The sequence below is a fragment of the Sphaeramia orbicularis genome, chromosome 5 (genome assembly GCF_902148855.1).
Source record: "Sphaeramia orbicularis chromosome 5, fSphaOr1.1, whole genome shotgun sequence".
NCBI lineage: Eukaryota > Metazoa > Chordata > Actinopteri > Kurtiformes > Apogonidae > Sphaeramia > Sphaeramia orbicularis.
In genome coordinates, this window is record NC_043961.1 from 11,689,369 (window position 1) to 11,712,647 (window position 23,279).

Here is a 23,279-nt window from a genome sequence, read left to right on the forward strand (position 1 = left end):
CTGTGTGTTTTATGGTCAAAACAGGGTAGAATAACAGAAAAAGAAAGAGAACAATTGAAGTTTTGCAGGTTTTCACAAATAAGGCACTCAGAATGTACATTAATAAGAGATTTAGGATGTTGTACATGAACTGTGAACTGGAAAACACTGAACAACAGCAAGGATTTGAATTTGGGCCCAGTAGTTTTTGTTGTGGGCTCTTTTAGTCTTAATTAGTCCAGCTGCTTCGTGTACGAAAGAGGATTAGGGCCACTGGAAAAAAAAAATAGTCCAATATATTTTCCTATTTATTATTCTGAGAAAAAAGTCATTTTTCTCAGAATTCTGACTGTTTTAAAAAAATTTTTATTATAGTTCTGAGATTAAAGTCAGAATTCTGAGAAAAATAGTGTGAATTCTGACTTTTTTCTCAAAATAATAATAATAAAAAATATATTGGACCTTAATTAGATTTTTTTTTTTCCAGTGGCCGTAATCCTCTTCCATATTTTTGACATCTAGTTGAACTCCCTAAAGCAGTTAGACAGACAACACACAGTAAAACACAGTAAAAAAAAAAAAAAAAAAAAAAAGGAAAATCACAACAACACTGTGAACAACAGTAAAAAAACATAACAACAAGGCAAATGGTGTAAAGAAAACCAAAAAAACCCAAATCGACTATTTTTATAGTAAGTCGGTGCCAGCTCTCTGCTCTGTTTTACCCTCATTACATCGGCAGCAGGGGGTGCACTGAGCATGCTCAGACATCTATAGAAAGAACAAGCTCTATTCTATCAGCGTGTTTTGGAATTTTTCCTTTTGGCAAATTTTAACTTTTAAGATTATTTAAAATAAATTATACAGTCAGAATGTTTGTCACAAACACGTCAGGGGTTAAAGGGTTAACAAAGAGCTAAAATGTCAAGTAACAGAACAGTTTGTTCCAGAAGTCATTTGAGGACAGATAAATCCAGTGGTAGGAATCGTGTACACGTCTCTGCACCGCAACAGCACTTTTTCCTCTGGAGTCCATCTGTCCGTCCGTCCTGTGTGGACGCAGTCTCTACATCAGACTGACCGTGACCTCCTGAATAGTCAAAGGTCAGCTCCGCCCCAGCGTCGACATCCTGGTCTGCAAACAGAGCCAGTCTAGGAACCACAGAGTGCACACGGACCGGCACCATGTGCAGGTTGGGTTTGCAGGAGTGGTTGAGGAAGCGCCCCACGTTTCCAACCACAGCCGGGTCCACAAATGTCTCAGTGACGCCGACGCCACCTTCGCCTGCATGCTCCCGTACTGCGATGATGTAATTATTATCCTCAGGCTTTTGTTGAAGCTGTCTACGTCTGGCCTCCTCGAACCCGATCACCTCCCCGGCGTACTCGCATACAAACGCCCCCCGTGGGATGGGCTCGAGTGTCCCAACACCCCAGCCCCTGCTCTGGGTTCTGAACACCTCCAGCCTGTGAATTAACCCTCTCTGAACCACGCGGTTGGAGCAGAAGTCGCTGCATGTGCAGAGGGCGCTGCACTCGAACACAGGAGAGCAGTACCCGGAGTCGGGTCTGTTCAGGTTTAGGAGTTTACCTGTGTCATCGTACGCCCGCCCGGTCGTCTGCAAACAGGAGCAGGTCTCTGGGTGGCAGGAGTGGGAACAGCAGGAGCACCCGGGGAGGGTGACTTCACTGGGGTCGACGGAGGAGCCCGGACCCTGGACGTTCTCTGGAGAATACTGACACATTAGATTACATTAGATGAGATTAGATCAGGTTTAGATCAAAGAAACAATGACCTTATACTGTATATAAAATCCTCTTCACAAAAGCCTTTTTCAAATCTTATCTGGAAGTGATTCAGTTCTTACGTCATACATTGATTCTGTATTTCTGCCAGATCAAATCCTGTGTCTTTACAAATAACAGGGTTTTGTCTTCTTTAGGTCCTACAGTGTTAAGTATTCACATATGCCTTTTCTGGAATCCAGCTTTTTTTTTTTTTTTTTTATTTTAGGTTTTTTTTTAACATCATCTTAGAGTGTCTTGAAAAGAGCAGATACATATCTAGATCATAAACCAATCCTCAAAATGTCAGCATTCGTATCATAGTGAACATAAACTGCAACTGAATTGAACATGGAAATGAATGTTTTTAGATGCAAACTTATGAACTCGTTTCAGTTAATTTTAGCTCCTACAGAGGAAATAAACTGTATTCAAATTAATGGCATTCTTACAAGCAAGTAATGCAAAAATAAATTATATCTATATGTTGAAAGGAACTCTAGTGTGAACTAATATTTCAAGAACAGGTTATATAGAGGTCATGTCAATATTGAATTTCTATAGAAAATCCCAGGTGGTGTAATGATTGTTTCCAGATTATTTCAGTTTAATGATCAGCAGCAGACTCCAATTCTGAGGATATTTTTAGAAGAAACCTAAATCATATGGTTTTAGCTTCGGTTTTAATTAAAATGTTTCATTATTTGCAATCTTAGTTTCACTATAATCACTGTTTTTTCATTTCTCATCTGTTTATATTATTGAATCTTACCCAAATCTTTCTGATTTAAACGATTCTATCATTTATTATTTGACTTTGACATCTATATTACTTATGGGGTTTCTTTTAGTCTTAAAATCTAACAGATTATTTCTGATCTGTGCTGCACTGATCTCATATCGTGAAGCACTTTGGGCTAAGACTGCAATATAAATAAATAAAGCTGAGTTTTGTGCAGTCATGTATATAGGAGACTTTGTTCTATGGACTCATGAGTAAGAACTAAAGTAGGACATCTCTGGTTCAGGAGGTTATTTTTGATTCCTTCACTGCAGTCAGCTGATGCGGTTTTAGCTGGTGGTGATTTGGTGCCACCTGGCGGTAAAATAACCTGAGGGATTGTTGAAGTTTTAGTACTGACATTTTTTTGCTTTTCCTGTCCCTTTTTAAAATCGTTTCTCCTCTGATTGTTAAGTTCTGTTTTCTGATAGCATTAGCATTAGCTTCGTGTGCTAATGCTAATTCTGCATTAGTTGCTATTAAGAATGCCATTGAAGAAGCTAATACGTTTACATTTACGGCGCAACTTTAAATAAAACTATTATTCACAGTACTTTAGAATACAACTAATCAGCTAAACTAAGACATATTGAGTAGCTAAGTCACACTAACACTACTTTAGCAAAATGACCGCAGCTTCGAAAACTAGCTAGATATGCTAAGATGCTAACATTAGCTTCCGTGAATTTACCTGAAAATGAGGAAGCGTCAGTGAAGCCGAGTCCATGTGGATAAAAACCGGAATATCCTCCAGACCTTTGCTTAAATCCACCCTGCTGTCAGGAGGATCCATGGCTCAGATGTTGAGTGAAACATCCCGCGTCTCCAAACCAGCTGATGTCAACAAACTGACACGACAAACAGCCACTTCCGGTACTCACGCAGAACTACCGCCATCTAGTGGTGAGGCTGAACCATTACATGTCTGTGATGAACAGATTGGGGACCTCAGCTGCCAAAAGATATGTTCTGCTATCCTATCTGTTTTACCCACTTTGGATTTATTTTAAAAACAGGTGTGTCTGACTTAATTATGTCTAGAAAAAAATGTTGGACCATGATGATGATGATGAAATTCTTTATTCAGTCACACAATAACTAGTGTCAACCACAGCACCTCACACATTACAAACATTACCAACAGGTTATGACTGAAAAGGCAGAAGCAAAATGCTTATATTAATGCCTGTCCTACATAACATATTCAACTACCCAGCATCCAATATAGGAAAAAGAAAAAGACAAAAAACAAACAAACAAAAAAAAAAAACCTGTGTATCCAAGCCAACAAACAAGCGAAACCTAAAAAGGTGAAAATAAACCAGAGAAATAGAAAACTTAACCACCAAATTAATGGTAATTTAATGTAAACTCAAAAATAAATAATTTACCTATTGCTTGTTAGAGCTTAACAATTGTATCCTTCAAAAATTGCCTTACGTACCATTTTTTTAAATATCAAAAATGGGCTACACATTCTTAAATCTGTACTGGCCTCATTCCATAATTTAACTCCAACAACAGATATACATCTTCTTTTTGTCTCTTTTTTAGCTTTTTGTTCAACAAATTTACAAACATCTCGTAAAATCATATTTAGACTCATGTGTTGAGAAGAACCTTTGTACACAGACAGGGAGTAACTTTAATTTGGCTTTATACATTGTTTGCATTATTTTATAGTAAACCAAATCATTAAATTTCATAAGATGGGATTTCATAAACAGTTCATTAGTATGTTCATAGTAACCGGCCTTATTAACAATACGTATTGCTCGTTTTTGATGGAGGACTATAGTATTTACAGTTGTTTTATATGTCGAGTCCCACACTCCCACACAATATGACATATATGTAAGTATAAGTGAACAATAAATTATATGTAGTTCCTTGTGGTTGAGTATATTTCTGGACTTATACAAGATTGCCATTGATTTTGCAATCTTTCCTTTTATATATCTAATATGTGGTTTCCATGTTAATTTGTGATCAATAACAACCCCTAAAAATTTTATATCACTGCACCACTGTTCAGTGATGCATGACTCAGCTGCTGAAGCAGAACAGCAATATCAAACATCTCCAAAATAGATCCTTTTAGCCTGATAAAGTCTGGAATAGTAAGTCTAGAACTATTTTGTATTAATAGCGACATGATTTACACAACTGGAAAGGAGTAGTGATGGGACTTTTGGCTCATTCCCTGGGAGTTTGCAGATTCGAACCCCTGCAGAGAATACAGAGCAGTACCATTAGGAACCATGGAGACAAGACTTGAAGAGAATTATTTCCAGAATTGGCAGAACTTTTTATGAACTGTTAGGGTCCAAATACACAAATAAATGAACCAAAGACTAATGAAAGTGGGTTTAGCAAAATATGACCCCTTTAAATCTAACTGCAGTATGTAGCCTCTCATTTCTTTAATGTCTAAAACACAGGTGTCAAACATGCGGCCCGGGGGCCAAATCCGGCCCGCCAAAGGGTCCAGTCCGGCCCTTGAGATAAATTAGTGAAATAAAAAAAATTACACTAAGATATTAACAATCCTTATAGTTCAGGTTCCACATTCAGACCAATTCAATCTCAAGTGGGCAGGACCAGTCAAATACTATCATAATATAATATAAATAATGACAACTCCAAATGTTTCTGTGTGTAAATGTAAATATTTTCATGTATTTGCACTAAAACAAAGTATAATTTCGCAAAAAAAAAGTGAATAATCTGAACAAATATGAATAACCTGAAATGTCTTAAGAGAAGCAAGTGCAATTTTAACATTATTCGGCCTGTTACTATATGTTTTGTGTATTTGTAGATCCACTGTGATCTGTAAGTTATAATGTACGTGTGTAAATGATAAACTGAGGCAGAATATTGTTAAAATTGCACTTATTTTTTCAGTTTGTTCATGTGATTCACATCTTTTGAAAGGATAGTTTGCAGATGTAAACCTTTTCATAATGTAAATTTACTTTTTTCGCTCGAAAACATAAAGAAAAGTTTGGAGTTGACATTATTTATATATTATTATGTTATGATTTTACTGGTTCGGCCCACTTCAGATCACATTTAGCTGAATGTGGCCCCTGAACTAAAATGAGTTTGACACCCCTGGTCTAAAAGATTGGACAATGCCAGGATTGATCAGGGTCATCAGGGTTGTGACAGAATGGTTCAAGGAGAATGAGACATCATTTCCACACATGGATTAACCTTCATAAAGTCCAGACTCCAATTTAGGATGTGATGAAGACTTGACGCAGAGGTCCGATTCTCCATCTTCAATAATCCAAAATTAATGCAACTATGGATGACAAAATATTATCAACCTTATTGTGACACTACATAAGTAGTAGTAGTAGTTAGTAGTAGTAGTTTATTCAGTCATGACAACACCAAATATTGTACACAGTATTGACATTTCACGCAAAAGAAAGAAAAAGAATCACAGAATCACAAAATCAAGAATCATGTGTTGAATAATGTGTTGAATAATGACTGAAAAGGTATAGGCAGAAGCAAACTGCTTATCAAAGCCTATCCTATGTTACAAATTTTTAGGCTACCAACCTCCAAAGAAATAACAACAAAAGATAATTAATCGCATTTATAAACTTCAAAAATAGCTTTACAAACCATTTTCTTAAAAACCAAAAACGAATTACATGTTTTTAAATTTATGTTGGCATCATTCCAAAATTTAACTCCAATAATGGACACACATCTCCTTTTCATACCTTTTTTTTAGCTTTTTGTACAGTAAATTTGCAACCACCTCTGAGATTATATGGAATGTCCTGAATTGGAAAGAACCTCTGTATTGGGTCAAGGAGCATTTTTGATTTTGCTCTGAACATAATTTGCATTATTTTATAATAAGAGAGATCATAAAATTTCATCACATAAGAATTTAGAAAAAGTGGCTCCGTGTGAGTATAATAATCAGCCTTACTGATAATACGTATAGCTCGTTTTTGCAGTTTTATTATTGAATTTATGGTGGTTTTGAAGGTGGATCCCCACAATTCCACACAGTAAGTTATATAGGGAACAATCAATGAATAATAGATTAAATGCAAGGCCTTGGAATTCAATACATTTCTAGATTTATACAGGATTGCAAGTGATTTTGAGATTTTCCCTTTAATGTATTCAATGTGTTGTTTCCATGTTAGCTTTTGATCAACGACAACTCCATGGAATTTAGCCTCAGAAACTCTTTCAATATCAACATTAAGCATAAGCATTATGTAACAAAAAAGATGTCACAGTGAATGTCTACTGTAATCAAACAAAAGGTGGTGCAGTCAAATATTGCATGTGCAATTATTATAGACAGGGGTAGTTGTTTGTTTACCTGCTTTACTAGTTTCAGCTACTTCCTGTAGTTTTCGTCAGAAGCGTCACAATGATGTTGTTGTGTCTGTGTGTGTGATGTGTTGTTTGTGTTGATAAATGAATCATCTACAATAATTGTATGTGGAACACCGTATGTAATTCTACCAGACTTGCATGTGCAACGTTTTGTTTTCTTCAAACCTCTGTATTCTCCGTTTGGGTATTTCTGTCCATTCCCTGGGAGTTTGCAGATTTGAACCCCAACAGAGAATACACAGCAGTACCACCAGGAACCATGGAGACAAGACTTGAGGAGAATTATTTCCAGAACTGGCAGAACTTTTCAAAGAGTGAGTGTGTCAGTGTGAAAAACTACTGATATATTTATAACTACCCTTCTCCATATCAACATTAGTATCCACTAGTGATGGGACTTTCGGCTCTTTGAAGGGAACCGTTCAATCTGGAGCCGTTCACTGAAAAGAGCCGTTCAAAAGACGGGCTCTTTTATGTTTTTTGCATTATTTTGAAACACCAATGTTTTAATGACTAAATAGGCTACATGTGATGATTGACATTATATTTTAAATATGTTTAATTGGCACGGCAGTAAATATTATCTAACCATAAAAAAGAATAGTTAGTTCAAATGTGTGGACTAAATACATGACATGAGAGGTGACATTAGGCAAATGCTGGAATTTTCATTTTTATTTTATTTATTTTACCTTTATTTAACCAGGGAAACCTCACTGAGATTAAGAATCTCTTTTTCAAGAGTGTCCTGGCCAAGACGGACAGCAGTACATTAAATAGTTACAGACAGACTTCCATACATAAAACAAATACACAAAAAGCACATAGACAAGTCACACCTTCCAAAGTCAACTCTGCAAAAAGTGCTCATGAAATGTAGACAAAAGTGCATCAGACAAAAAATCTGCAGCCAGATATCTCCCTCTCTACGTCATACAACATCCTCTTAAAAGTGTCCAACGAAACCAGATCCTTCAGTTTCAGGTCTTTTTGTAGTTCATTCCAGGTGAATGAACTACAAAACTACCATTTGACCAAAAACATCACAGTACATTTATGTGGACTAGTCTGTAGCCTAAAAATGAAGAAGAAAATAAAACATTTTCTTATGAAATAACAGTTTATTCTCCTCAAAATAGGAACAATAAAAGTGTGTAAACATAGGAAAAAACTGCACAAAACACAACAGTGAATAATCACTGCAAGTACTTAAATAGATCCTTTTTCTTTGGCTCATTACTCACAGGTGCTCACTCACTCACTCACTCACTCAAACTTTTCTCCAGTTTCGACCAGTCTTCCAGCTCCGCCTCCTCCAGTATGCTCACCTCACGCTTCAAAGTGTTGTTTTTTTGCTAACTTCTTGCCATGAGACATGCGCAGTGCACAAGCACTCTTTTTTTTCTGTTCGAACATTCTCCTCCTGCCCAGTGCCTTCCCAGTGACGCTAAACTGACAGGCAATCAGACATTCCCTCCTTAAAAAAAATAAAAAAATAAAAATGAACGACTCTTTACAAAGACTTGGTTCCCATTGTTCATTTCAAAGAGTCGTTCAAAAGATTCGATTTGTTCGTGAACGTCACATCACTAGAAAGGAGATCCATTAAAGCAACAAATACTTATGATCATAATAACAACAGACATTTGTAAATCAGACATGTTTAATGGTGATCAGTTGGGATGTTCCATTCACTTCTGCATGGAATGTATAATTTGTAAACCTTCTTGCCCTCCTCATAGATTCTAAAGCTTGATATATTTTACATATACAGGGTGGGGAAGCAAAATTTACAATGAACATTTAGTTGTTTTTTCTCAGCAGGCACTATGTCAATTGTTTTGAAACCAAACATATATTGATGTCATAATCATACCTAACACTATTATCCATACCTTTTCAGAAACTTTTGCCCATATGAGTAATCAGGAAAGCAAACGTTAAAGAGTGTGTGATTTGCTGAATGCACTCGTCACACCAAAGGAAATGTCAAAAATAGTTGGAGTGTCCATAAAGACTGTTTATAATGTAAAGAAGAGAATGACTATGAGCAAAACTATTACGAGAAAGTCTGGAAGATACTATTAAAGAAGAATGGGAGAAGTTGTCACCCGAATATTTGAGGAACACTTGCACAAGTTTCAGGAAGCGTGTGAAGGCAGTTATTGAGAAAGAAGGAGGACACATAGAATAAAAGCATTTTCTATTATGTCAATTTTCTTGTGGCAAATAAATTCTCATGACTTTCAATAAACTAATTGGTCATACACTGTCTTTCAATCCCTGCCTCAAAATATTGTAAATTTTGCTTCCCCACCCTGTATATATAGTGTGATTATCATATTTTAAGCAATAGAATCTACAATTAAACTACTATGAGCTATTTTTGTTGTTCTCATTATATTTGTCCAAACAAATGTACCTTTAGTTATACCAGGCATTAAAATGAACCAGAAATTGACAAAAACAAGGGGTGGTCTAATAATTTTTTCCGCGACTGTGGATATCCATATCCATAAAGATCTACATGAATCTACGAACAAACAGAAAAATAAAAACAGACTGACTTATCATCTTCTTTGTCATCTTACACTAACTGATTTGAGAAACAAAAGAAATCCAGGAGAATCTGATTCTTTGAGGGTTCATTTATCTCCCAACATGGCACCAGTAGGAGATGGCTGTAGTAGCATAAAAATGCCAGCAGGTGGCAGGTCAACATAAGCATAGTTTCAATCTTCATGTGGAGTTCACTGTCAAACTGGATCTAAAGTTCAGATTTTTTGTCATAGTCAAATCTGATCCATCGGAGAAATAAGCTTTGACTCTGGAGGAAATTTCCTGAATCTGAAAAACATCTCATCAGGTTAAAAGTGAAAAATAAAAATGCAGTGTCATGGCTTGGAAGATGCTGGAGATAAATGATGACGATCCAATGATTTTTCATAAAAACAGAAAAAAATCAATATGTTTGGAGCCTGAAAGTCATGATTTCGGACGTCTAACTAATGTGTTTTAGAAGAGAAGACATAAAGTGGTGTCTAATGTGTTTGACTAATAGAGATAAAAGGAATCTGGTTGTTCTGGTTGCAGACCCATCAGGTTTTGGTCGTGTTTCTAGGCCTACCCTTTGCGTGGTGTTATTGTCATGTGTAGCGGACACTCAGAGGTTTATTCTCTGGTGGATATCACCGGCAGATGGGGGGGGGGGTCACGCTGTCATCTGGCATTTACCCACCACAGAAGAACCACCGTGGGGTTTCCTCAGAGAATCGGCCTTCATCTCTGTCCTTGGGTGAAACTAACGCTGACAGTGTTGCATCTCAATTTCAGAGACGCCGTGCTGACTAAAACGTCGCGTGTGAATCTGAGGAAGTATTTGACAATAGACTGAGTGACGGTTTGACTGATGGGAGAACAATAGAGGTTAATGTTGAGAACAATGTGGGCTTCGTAAATCAACTGTCGACACCAAAAAGCTTTTCCAAGAACGCGATGGCAGGTCTTAAAACTCTGCTTGGTTTATTGTTGTAACATTTCCATCAAGACAGATCAATTAGTCCACTTTCATCATGTAAGTATTTGTTAAATTAGACGTAAGCCACCTAAGTTCATGGACCTTTACACTTCAGGTAAAAGTCTCATGTGTCTGTTCCTCAAGGTGAAACTTTCTTATGCAGGACTTATGTGAATGGAATTCTGGGTAAATTAAGACTTTTTGGAAGCTAATATACAGGGTGACACAAAAAAACGGGAACTTTTTAACAATCCAATAAAACCAAGAGTGATGGAAGAAAAATATTTTATCCATAGTAATTGAAACCTTAAAACAGTGGTTCTTAACCTTGTTGGAGGTACTGAACCCCACCAGTTTCATATGCGCATTCACCAAACCCTTCTTTATTAAGAAATAAAATATGATTTTTTTCCAAATTCAAGACACAGGTACAGGGATTGGACAAAATAATGGAAACACCTTAAAAAAATCAACAAAATATAATTTAATATGGTGTAGGTCCGCCTTTTGCGGCAATTACAGCCTCAATTCTCCGAGGTATTGATTCATACAACTTGTGAATTGTTTCCAAAGGAATTTTAAGCCATTCTTCAGTTAGAATACCCTCCAACTCTTTTAGAGACGATGGCGGTGGAAATCGACGTCTTACTTGAATCTCTAAAACTGACCATAAATGCTCAATAATGTTGAGGTCTGGGGACTGTGCCGGCCATACGAGATGCTCAACTTCATTAGAATGTTCCTCATGCCATTCTTTAACAATTCTAGCTGTATGGATTGGGGCATTATCATCTTGAGGTGAAGGTGTTTCCATTATTTTGTCCAACCCCTGTATATGTTTTACTGGTGCACAAAATGAACCGTGCATTAACATCACTGTGTTCAAAGAACAAAACCAATACAGTGCATGAACTCACAACAAATTACATACCTTTTCACAAAGACATGACCTTTTTTAATACTACCACACTGAAATGGTTTTAATTTTTGTATTCCAATAATGAACTTATTGTATTTATGCTATTTATCATTTTTAACATTTTAACACACACCCATCACCTAATTTCCATCAGGCTACAATAATAATGAATATTTACTGCAAATCAGTGTGACTTCTGCTGTTGCCTTTGAGAGACCAGTTCAGAAATGCGTGGCTTCACCTTGGCAAGTGCCACTCTCATGTCATTTTCACAGCAAAGTCTGTTCCTTTTCTTTGTTTTTATGTCCAGCATCCTTATTACGACACTAGCTCGGCTTTGGCGTAATACGATTTCTCCATCTGCGACGGTGCGTCGGTCGTCACATGATTGTAACTGACCAATGCGGTGACCGAAAATGTAAACAAACTCTACACATGGCTGCCTCCGTGGTTAACAGGAAGTAGCAAAAGTCATAACAACGATGTGGAAAATACTCAAATAATTCATTGTCAGACGAGTGGAAGAGATTATAAACACTTCCGGATGTGTTGTAGTGCTATAAGCAACAATAATACACCGCGTATATTGGATGTCAATCAGAGAAAGAGTCTCCGAAGCCGTTTGTTTACATACACGGACCGAGCCCGACACACACACCCGACTAATGAGTCGAGTGTGTGTCTTCACCTCTGCCGAACCCCTGAGACTGACTCACCGAACCCCTAGGGTTCGATCGAACCCAGGTTAAGAACCACTGCCTTAAAACATGCCATTTAAGAAACAATGACGGAATTTTCATTTTTTAAAAATTACCTCCTGTAGATGGCGTCCTCCTGTACGAATGCATTCTTGAAATCTGCTGTTGAGATTCCTTATTGACCGCTTCAACATCTCAGCTGGTTTCTTCTTTAGGGCAGATCCAGTCTCTTCAAAGTTATTAATCCAACATTTTATCGCGTGTTTTGATGGAACAGCACCATGACGTCCTAAGTTGTAAAAACGTCGGAACTCCCTCTGCGCAGCTGTCAAACTATCGCCGTTTTTATAAAACATTTTTATGGCTAACGCACACTGTTGCCCGTTCCACTGATCCACGGTTACTAAAATGGGGGTGTGTTTACTTGCTCAAGGTCACTGTCTCGCAGTGCTGCCACTTGCTCATGTCTGCCAATACGCACTTCAAAAATTCCCGTTTTTTTGGTCACCCTGTATAATGTTCCTTGATCTTGATGGAAAACATGTGGTTGAAGAAAAACGGTGACTTGCATTGACTCCCCTTTGGACCTCATATCCTCTAGAGACCCAGCAATGCATTTTTGTCCTCTGTAGGGGGCAAGGGTTTCACAGTTTTACAAAAAAATAAATAAATAAAAATAACACTGCAAAAGACATCTGTGTAGGTTGTCATTTGCCCAGGTCATCATTCTTCTTGGTAGTTCTTCTCGATTCAAGGTTCAAGGTTACTTTTTTTGTACCCATGGGTAGATTTGTTTTGCAGACGAGGTGATTGCTTTTGGCATTACAGCAAGACATACACTGAACATGTAAGACAGGTACTTGATCGAGCATCCAGACAGGACAAAAAGACAGGACAAAAAGTGCTCAGTGTTCCACCATTCAACAGTATAGCAGCATGGATAAGGAAAAGAATAAAATAAATAAGATCAAATAAATAAAAATAAGATGCAATAAAACACAATAAAAACCCAGAAAAGATAAAAACAGTCGGATAAAAACCAGGATAAGAACATAAAATTTAAAAAATTATAAATTTTGAAGTCACAATAATAATAAATAGAGTAAAGAAATAGAATAAATAACTAAAATGAGTAAATAAAGTGCAATATCACTATTTCATATTGAGCTCAGTGACGGCGACAGGAACAAAGCTGTTTTTATAACGCTGTGTCCTGCACCTTGGGACTAAGAACCTCCATCCAGAGAAAAGGAGCTGCAATTCACCTCATGAAGGATAGGAGTCATTATTAAGAATTGACGAAGCCATCCTCTGTACCTGTTTAGTGTACAGGGAGGCGGGACAAGACTGGGACTCACCAATCAGGCGACTGGACCATCTGACTATTTGATTCAGTGAGTTTCTATCTGCGACTGAAGCTAAACCAGTCCAGTTCTACCTAATCTATATGGTTTAACCCTTTCATGCACAGTGGTCACTTCAGTGGACAGTTCTTCTCCAGCTGTTCTCTTGTATATTCATGGGTTTTGTTGTTTTAGTTCCATATCAGCCAACACAGTGGACGCTTATGCATCATCCCAAACACTGACATTCAAACCATTACTGTAACTTTGCTGTTCTTGATAAACCTGATCTGCAGTGATATGTTTGAGTGTAAATCAATTGCTAATTGTTATTAGACTGTAATTAACTTTTTTTTTTTTTTTTTTGGCATATCCTCCTGAGACCCAGCAATGCATTGTGTCCTCTGTAGGGGACAAAAGTTTGACAGTTTTAACTTAAATGCTGTCCATTGCAAAGGACATTCCATTAAAAAAAAAAATCAATAAATAAATTAAAATGATTTATCTGAAATGTATCTGAAAAAACTTGCATTATGCAGACTCCAAACAAGACAATTTTTTAGTGTAAAAAATCTAAAATTATCAATTTACTGGGTCTCAAGAGGATTTTATCTTCATGAGATGAGTAATAACTAGTATTTGAGCAGGATAAAATGTAAGAAAACAACATATAAGCTGCATTAAAAATGTTTTTGTTTCATAGTTTTCACACAGTATATCACTTTCTGATGAAGAGTTTTAAATAAATGTTTCTTTGCTTCAAAAATTAAACGTATGATGTCCAGTTGAGTGGACATTTTTGTAACTCCATGAAAAATAGATTCATAAAAAAAAAAAAAAATTCAATTGCATTGTTTTTTTTCATGCTTAAAGAGGAATAAAAACACTCAAGAAAAAAAAAAATTGACTAAGGTTCTCATAATTTATGCATGAAAGGGTTAAAGAGGCTTTTTGAGGGTCTATATGCAGTATTTTAATTTTCAAATATCCAGACATGACTTAAAATGATCATTAGTATTTAAAGAGCTCTTGGTTTGGTCAAAGATGTCAATATATTGGATTGTAGAGATAAGAAAAAAATTGAATTCACTTCCTCGTGTCAGGGGATTTATGTGACCACTAGAGGGAGTAGTGAGTCATCCAGCCTTGATGAGGAAAACTAACACTGTGGGGCCTTTAATCAAAGCATCAGAAAGTGACCAGATTGCATGAGAACCATTAAGAAACAACTTTCATAGTCAAAGAAAAGAAGTGATAAAAATAGAGGCTGTTTTCTCCACAGGACTCAGCTGTAAATGAAAAGAATGGAGTTTGACAGTGAAATGTCAGCGTTTCTTCTACTCATGTGAGTTTGATTCTGAGACTCATAAGGGTATAAAGTTATTATGGGATGTTCTTACATTTGCTAAGTTACTGTTTGTTGATCCATGGTTCAGACTAAACTGTGACAGTTCACACCTTGTTTGCTGGATTCCAAACAGATCTTTAGTTCAGCTATTGACAACACAAACCGAACAGAAAACAGAGGTGATTAATGGTTTTTAGGCCTGTAACGGTACACAACATTTTCGGTTTGGTACGTTTTCAGTTTTGAAAGCCACGGTTCGCTTTTTTTTTGTTGTTTTTTTTCGGTTCGGTACGGGAATAAAGAAAACCCCTCAAAATGTCTTTCATGCATTTATGAATTTTTGAACATTTTTCCCCCAATTTTTGGAGACAATAGAATATAGAAGAACAGGAATAATATAATTCTGCTTCTATAAATCAAATAGAAAATAAAATAAATAAAATATTGCTAAATGTATTTTAAACATTAGTACTGCAATTTTCCAAAAAAAGGTAGTTTTAAACAAACAACAAAAATCAAATCACAGTTCTATCAGTTCACATTCTGCAGAAAAATAACAACAAAATTCCACATGAAGTGCAACATTAACAAGAGAGCAAACTTTTATTCTCTTTTACAAACTTAAAAGCAACATTAACAACAAAATTTACCAAATGATTTATTTTAGGACAGCTAACAAACTATTGAGGACACTTTGTGTATTTGTGTGTGTGTGTGTGTGTGTGTGTGTGTGTGTGTGTGTGTGTGTGTGTGTGTGTGTGTGTGTGCAGGGTGCGATTTGTCAAAAACTCAGAGTTTTTTTTTTTTTTTTTGTGGTTTTCAGTCCAAATACACTTTTATCAGTTTTTAAAACCTCCACCTTTGGGAATGGGTCTTCTTCCACCATGCTGTGTTGCCATGTTGCTACAGGAGCCCACAAGGGTCAAACCAAACAGTCTTTTTTTTTTTTGTAGTAGCCATCTTAGCTTCCCCTTCTCACTTTTAGAAGAAAGTGGAATTCAGTTGGATGTAATCTGGAAACTTGCGACACTTAAATGCCACAGAAGTTATTCAAGGTGAGGTTTTGTTTATCTGGAGTTGCTGCTCTTCTGTCGATTCTTATCAAACTTCGATTCTTTTCTCAAACTCTGAGCAAAAGGGCTAAATATGTTGCTTGCCTGGGGAGCCCTGTGAACCCCGCTGACTCCTCGCTTAATTGCTTTGCAAACTCTTGTCATGTGAGTGAATCAGTCTGTCACTGTAGTTGCCTGGCAGCAGAAGAAGACACTCACTAGTCTCATGGGACGACTGCTCCAGCGATGCACGAATACAGTCTTAAATCATCCTACTGAGTCTTGTTTACCGCCCAAGAGACGGCAGCTTGAATGCAGTAAATTTAGCCTGTTTGTCGGTGCGCTTACAAGCCTTTATTTTCGGTTTGAGCTCTAAACTTTCCCGGTCTTCTCCATGGATTATCTGAGCACGTTGTTTTAAACTATATGGACAAAAGTATTGGGACACGTTGAATTCAGGTGTTTCTTTTCTAACGAATGTCATAACATAGTTTTATATTGGGATCAGTATCATTGAATTGGTTAGTTTGGTTTAAATTGTTAACTTGGCTTCCAAAATACCTCAGAGATGGTTTTTACTTCATTTGTCAACATTTATTTAGTTTTTTCTCTAAATTTCTAAAATATTTTTCATGCTCTGACTGTGAATAATAATTTTCTACCACAACGAGCCATCTACTTTTTTCACATCTCACTTAAGAAGAAAAATCTTCTATTAAAGTTTGAGGAAATATTGTGTTTATAAACTATATGGACAAAAATATCGGGACACATCATGTCTACAGCTGTAAGATGTGCTGTTCATGATGATTTCAGATAAAAACATCAATATTTCCTTGAAGTTTTCTATCAACATTGATTTTTTTTTTTTTATCCATGACTATGATTTTAAATGCTCTACCTCTAATTCTCTAAAATATTGTTCATGCTCTGACTTCAGCATTACTTAAGAAGAAAAATCTCCCGTTACACTTCAAGAAAATGTTGATGTTTTTATCTCAAATCATCACTGAACAGGACATCTTACAGCTGTAGACATGATGTGTCCCAATATTTGTGTCCATACAGTTTATAAACACTAATATTTCCTTAAAGTTTAATAGGAGAATATTCTTCCTCAGTGAGATGTGAAGAAAGTAGATGGTTAGTTGTGGTAGAAAATTATTATTTACAGTCAGAGCATGACAAATATTTTAGAAATTTAGAGGAAGAACATTTAAAATCATACAAAAAAAAATATCACTGTCGGGAAAAATTAAGTAAAAACCATCTCTGAGGCGTTTTGGAAGTAAATTTAACAATTTAAACCAAACTAACCAATTCAATGATATTTATATTTATATTATATATATTATATTTATATTAGTGTTTATAAACTATATGGACAGAAATATTGGGACACATTGAATTCAGGTGTTTCTTTTCTAACAAATGTCATAATATAGCTTTATAATGTGATAAATATCATTGCATTGGTTAGTTTGGTTTGAATTGTTAACTTTGCTTCCAAAACGCCTCAGAGATGGTTTTTACTTAATTTTTCTCAACATTGATTTTTTTTATTGTATGATATTAAATGTTCTACCACTAAATTTCTAAAATATTTTTTGTGCTCTGACTGCAAATAATAATTTTCTACCACAACTAACCATCTATTCACATCTCACTTCGGAAGAAAAATCTCCCATTAAACTTTAAGGAAATATTGACATTTATAAACTATATGGACAAAAATATTGGGACACATTGAATTCAGGTGTTTCTTTTCTAACAAATATCATAATATAGTTGTATATTGTGATAAATATCATTGCATTGGTTAGTTTGGTTTGAATTGTTAACTTTGCTTCCAAAACGCCTCAGAAATGGTTTTTACTTAATTTCTCTCAACATTGATTTTTTTTAATTGTATGATTTTAAATGTTCTACCTCTAAATTTCTAAAATATTTTTCATGCTCTGACTGCAAATAATAATTTTCTACCACAACTAACCATCTATTCACATCTCACTTAAAAAGAAAAATCTCCCATTAAACTTTAAGGAAATATTGACGTTTATAAACTATATGGACAAAAATACTTGGAGACGATGAATTCAGGTGTTTCTTTTCTAACAAATGCCATAATATAGTTGTATATTGTGATAAATATCATTGCATTGGTTAGTTTGGTTTGAATTGTTAAATTTGCTTCCAGAATGCCTCAGAGATGGTTTTTACTTAATTTTACTCGACAGTGATATTTTTGTTGTATGATTTTAAATGTTCTTCCTCTAAATTTCTAATATATTTTTCGTGCTCTGACTGTAAATAATAATTTTCTACCACAACTAACCATCTACTTTCTTCACATCTCACTGAGGAGGAATATTCTCCCATTAAACTTTAAGGAAATATTAGTGTTTATAAACTATATGGACACAAATATTGGGACACATCATGTCTACAGCTGTAAGATGTCCTGTTCACTGATGATTTGAGATAAAAACATCAATATTTCCTTGAAGTATAATGGGAGATTTTTCTTCTTAAGTAATGCCGAGGTCAGAGCATGAACAATATTTTAGAGATTTAGAGGTAGAGCATTTAAAATCATAGTCATGGATAAAAAAAAAAAAACATCAATGTTGATAGAAAACTTCAAGGAAATATTGATGTTTTTATCTGAAATCATCATGAACAGGACATCTTACAGCTGTAGACATGATGTGTCCCGATATTTTTGTCCATATAGTTTATAAACATCCATATTTCCTCAAACTTTAACGGAAGATTTTTCTTCTTAAGTGAGATGTGAAAAAAGTAGATGGCTTGTTGTGGTAGAAAATTATTATTCACAGTCAGAGCATGAAAGATATTGTAGAAATTTAGAGAAAAAACAAAATAAATGTTGACAAATTAACCCTTTCATGCATGAATTATGAGAACCTTAATCAAGATTTTTTTTCCTGAGTGTTTTTATTCCTCTTTAGGCATGAAAAAAACAATGTGATTGATTTTTTTTTTTTTTTATGAACCTTTTTTTCATGGAGTTACAAAAAATGTCCGTTCAGCTGGACACCATGCATTTAATTGTTGAAGCAAAGAAACATGCATTTACTGTCATACTGTGTGAAAACTATGAAATAAGTGTTTTTTTTTATGTTGCTAATTTGATGTTTTCTCACATTTTAACATACTATAATAGTAGTTATTACTCACTCAAATAATATGCAAAAAACAACAAAACACAACAACTTTAAAAAAAAACAAACAAAAAAACCTGTTAATTACAGTCTAATAACAATTAGCAATTGATTTACACTCAAATATGTTGCTGCAGATCAGGTTTATCAAGAACAGAAATGTTACAGTTACAGTATGAATTGCAGTGTATTATGGGATGGTGCATAAGTATCCACTGTGTTGGTTGATATGCAAGTTAAACAACAAAATCCATGAATATACAAGAGAACAGCTGTAGAATAACTGTCCACTGTAGTGACCACTGTGCATGAAAGGGTTAAGTAAAAACCATCTCTGAGGCATTTTGGAAGCCAAAGTTAACAATTTAAACCAAACTAACCAATTCCATGATATTGATCCCAATATAAAACTATACATTTGTCATTATTGTTTTGTATCCCAGACCCCTGTTAGAAAAGAAACACCTGAATTCAACGTGTCCACATACTTTTGTCATTACAGTGTACCTCTGATGGCCTTTGATAAACCCAACAGAGAAGTGAGATGAAGCCCCCCTAAACCTCAGGGGTCAACTCATCATAATCATCCCGACTCGGGCTGACAAAGGCAGATGAGAGGAACCTTTGAATCCTCCTTTGTTCTCCATTGTCAGACCAGACACCAGAGCATCTAACGCCAGGCGGGAGAAGCATTGCAGCCAATTTGAGGCCAAGTCAATCAGCGCTGCAGCAGAGGGAACGTGGACTGTTGTTGATAATCTCCCCGGAGAACGTGCTCTATCAGGCCTTTGTTTCATTAACTCTCCGACCAATTGTAGTCCAGCCTCAAAGTTCAGCTGCTTTGTGCTGGTGTGTGTGTTCTCATTAAAGCTGAGAGATCTCTGACAACTGCACCCATTTAAGACCCCGACAAACCTGCAACCGAAGCCGCTTCACCCTATTGTCAGCAAGCACAAAGAGAAGCACAATGTCAGGTTGGATTATGTGGAAAAAAAAAACGGCCTTTAACCCATAAAGGCCCGAAGATCCATTGACGACCAAAATAATTTACGAAAGTTAACCCTATAATGCCAAATGTATCGTATTTGATCCATGAGCCGCTTCACCCTATTGTCAGCAAGCACAAAGAGAAGCACAATGTCAGGTTGGATTATGTGGAAAAAAAAAACGGCCTTTAACCCATAAAGGCCCGAAGATCCATTGACGACCAAAATAATTTACGAAAGTTAACCCTATAATGCCAAATGTATCGTATTTGATACATGAGTTTTGAAGCCCTCCACATGATCAGTGTGAAATTTTTTTCTTGAAAACCCTGATGTATACAATTAGATACATGCAATACACAGATAATCCACCAGAGGGGAGGAATTCATTCACCAGAGGCCTTTCCAGTGACACTACAAGACTGACATTAATGAGGAAGGAGGAAGAATTTTACCAGTTTTGAAAAGGAATTACCAATTTGTTAGACATGTTTGTGTTATACAGGGTGGGGAAGCAAAATTTACAATATTTTGAGGCAGGGATTGAAAGACAGTGTATGACCAATTAGTTTATTGAAAGTCATGAGAATTTAAATCTTCAAATCATATTTTACTGCATTTCTAACGGTCTTGTTGTCTACCTCAAGTTCAATTGCCATTTTTCTCATGGATTTGGTTGGATCCTTTAGGATTTTGGATTTGAGAGCTTTAATAAAAGCTTTGGTACGTTTTTTGTTGCTTCCTCCACTTCCAGACTTTCTCGTAATAGTTTTGCTCATAGTCATTCTCTTCTTTCTATTATGAACAGTCTTTATGGACACTCCAACTATTTTTGAAATTTCCTTTGGTGTGACGAGTGCATTCAGCAAATCACACACTCTTTGACGTTTGCTTTCCTGATTACTCATATGGGCAAAAGGTTTCTGAAAAGGTATGGATAATAGTGTTAGGTATGATTATGACATCAATATATGTTTGGTTTCAAAACAATTGACGTAGTGCCTGCTGAGAAAAAACAACTAAATGTTCATTGTAAACTTTGCTTCCCCACCCTGTATTCTGTTTTTGGTTGTTAAAAAATAATATTTCAGCATTGAGAGCCGAGGTAACAAATATGTATATGATGCAAAATTGAAACTCGTACATAGAGATTGATATTTGAAAAAAAAAAAAAAAAAATTGGGTTGTTCAGAAGGATCAATAAAGGCTCCAGTTTCAAAGAATTGGAATTTTCTGTCAATGATTTAATGGTTCAGGCTTTACAGGTTTAAATAACTGTTGATCCACTAATCCTTTCAAAACATGTAAATTGGTATAAAAAGCAGTTTGTCATCTTTTTACGGTCATTGGATATATTTAAAAAATAAATAGGAATAAAATATAAGGGTGAACAAAAGGTAAAGAGAAATTTAAATGGAACCCTACAGAATATTGAAAGCAATACCCAATTAAGTTATATTTACAAAGAACATGAAAATCTAGGGTGTAGCATATGTGAAAGTTGTACTTATTGAATCTGTAAACTTTTTTTTATCGCTACTACATTGTCACTGTATTTATTGCGAATGATGTATCAATTTTTGATGTGTTTTTTAACTGGGACCCCAGAAAAACTAGCAACCACTATGGTGGAAGCTAATGGGGATCTCCAATAATCAATAAACAATAAGTTGACAAAAAAACAAAGTCACAGTGCACACAGTGTACAGTTATTTCATTATGGTTCTTTAACAACTCTAACTCCAGTTCTTTTTGTCCGAAATGGAGGGAGAACCCAAGCGTATATTGTCCTAACCCTAATTTATACGACTAGTCCATAAAAAAGAACAGATCAGTTATTAAATTACTGAAAAAGGGAAGAAATTCCAACGTATCATCAATAACTATTACTGTGGTACTCCTGTTCATTGTTGCTATGTCTCTGAAAAATAAGTTTTTTATACATATTCTTAAATTTTAAGATGTTTTCACAGTTTGATATTTTATTCCATTCTATTCCACAAAACTACTCCACAACATGAAAAAGCACATCCTTTAATGCTTTGTTCTAGCAAAATGTTGCTTCTCTCTGTGAATAATTTCTTGTCACTTGGAAGTGATTTAATTCTTATTTCTTTCTTTGTATAATATTTGTGTTGTTTTAAATTCCACCAGATCCCTTAAATATTATAAAATAGTATATCCTGAAGAGGCAGATTTCTGTCATCCCTGAGTCAGATTTTTTCCCATTTAGAGCAATTTTTCCTTCCTTTGTAACTTCTTGCTCTTCCAGGTGAAATCACTTTAGATCTGACATCGTTATTGCATCCCCTGATTCTGTGTCATCATCAGAATAAAACTACCCGACGATATTTCTCAGAGTTAAAAGGAGTAACAGAAGCGCATAGCCGTAGCATTCACAGATCAAACCAGCCAGGCGTTGAATGACTCCAGAGGCTCCGTTCTTCCAATCCAATCGATAGCCTTTGTCTGTTTCCACTTAACCACCGATGGGTCCGTGTCTTTGTTGTAAATGGGCTGTAATAAGCGCTGGACACTTCCTCAGTCCAAGTCCTGCTGCTGTGGAGACACAAAGGAGTCTCTAAGACGTTCACAGAGCCTCTTCTCAAACTCTAAATCAGGGTTAACCCTCAAAGACCAAAAGCATCTACTGATTTAACCCATAAAGACCCGATGTGACTTTTCTGACAGTTTGCAAATGATTTTTTCTTTATATTTGCCCTTTCTTGAGTGATTTATCACAGTTTATTGTAATATTATCCTCTTTATTTAGCATTTTTTTAGTAAAAATTAGGTATATTTCTATATTTAATTTACCCATCATGTAGATGGTTATAAAATCTCAGAGTAAATTCAAAGATTATTATATCAGAAACAGAGAAAATGGAGGATTAAGTGACTTTTTCAGCAAAATATATCATTAACTGAACACAAACGAAGTGTCTCCATCCACTGTCATTTATTAAACTCCATGGGTTTTACTGGTGAATCAATGTTGTAGAAGATGACGGTGTTTCCACAGTAACTACGGAGCCTCTGAACGTCCAAATGGGTCGTATATGATGACCATGAAAAGGTGAATAACTGTATTTTAAACCAATTATTTACATGTACTGATAGGATTAGTGGATCAAAAGATATTGAACATTTTAGATCAGTACATAGTTCTGGACAATCATGGATGTCTGGGTCTTTATGGGTTAAAATGTTTAACAACTGTTGATCCATTACTGGTCTGAGGTAAATTCACCTGTAAAATGAAAAATTCACAACAATAAATTGTACTGGATCCACCGGACAAAACCA

The 23,279-nt window shown here is 35.6% G+C and overlaps 1 protein-coding gene and 1 long non-coding RNA gene across 2 annotated transcripts; one reads left to right on the forward strand and one right to left on the reverse strand.

Annotated features, from left to right (window-relative positions):
- Nucleotides 1–443: 443 nt before the first annotated feature.
- setmar (SET domain and mariner transposase fusion gene) lies at nt 444–3,384 on the reverse strand. The gene is made up of 2 exons (XM_030134738.1): nt 3,237–3,384; nt 444–1,715 (listed from the first exon to the last, which is right to left on the reverse strand). Exons 1-2 carry the CDS (start codon nt 3,336–3,338, stop codon nt 933–935), a joined length of 885 nt encoding a protein of 294 aa, XP_029990598.1. The 5' UTR covers nt 3,339–3,384; the 3' UTR covers nt 444–932.
- A 13,554-nt stretch (nt 3,385–16,938) lies between these two features.
- Nucleotides 16,939–18,411, forward strand: LOC115420138 (uncharacterized). The gene is made up of 2 exons (XR_003935513.1): nt 16,939–16,975; nt 18,346–18,411. It is a non-coding gene; the product is annotated as an uncharacterized LOC115420138 (long non-coding RNA).
- Nucleotides 18,412–23,279: the final 4,868 nt, after the last annotated feature.

Coding starts and splice junctions, on each gene's coding strand:
- setmar (XM_030134738.1), bottom strand. CDS start 3,338: ATGGATCCTCCTGACAGCAGGGTGGATTTAAGCAAAGGTCTGGAGGAT. Junction 1,716..3,236: donor TGACGCTTCCTCATTTTCAG/GTAAATTCACGG, acceptor CTAATGTGTCAG/TATTCTCCAGAGAACGTCCA.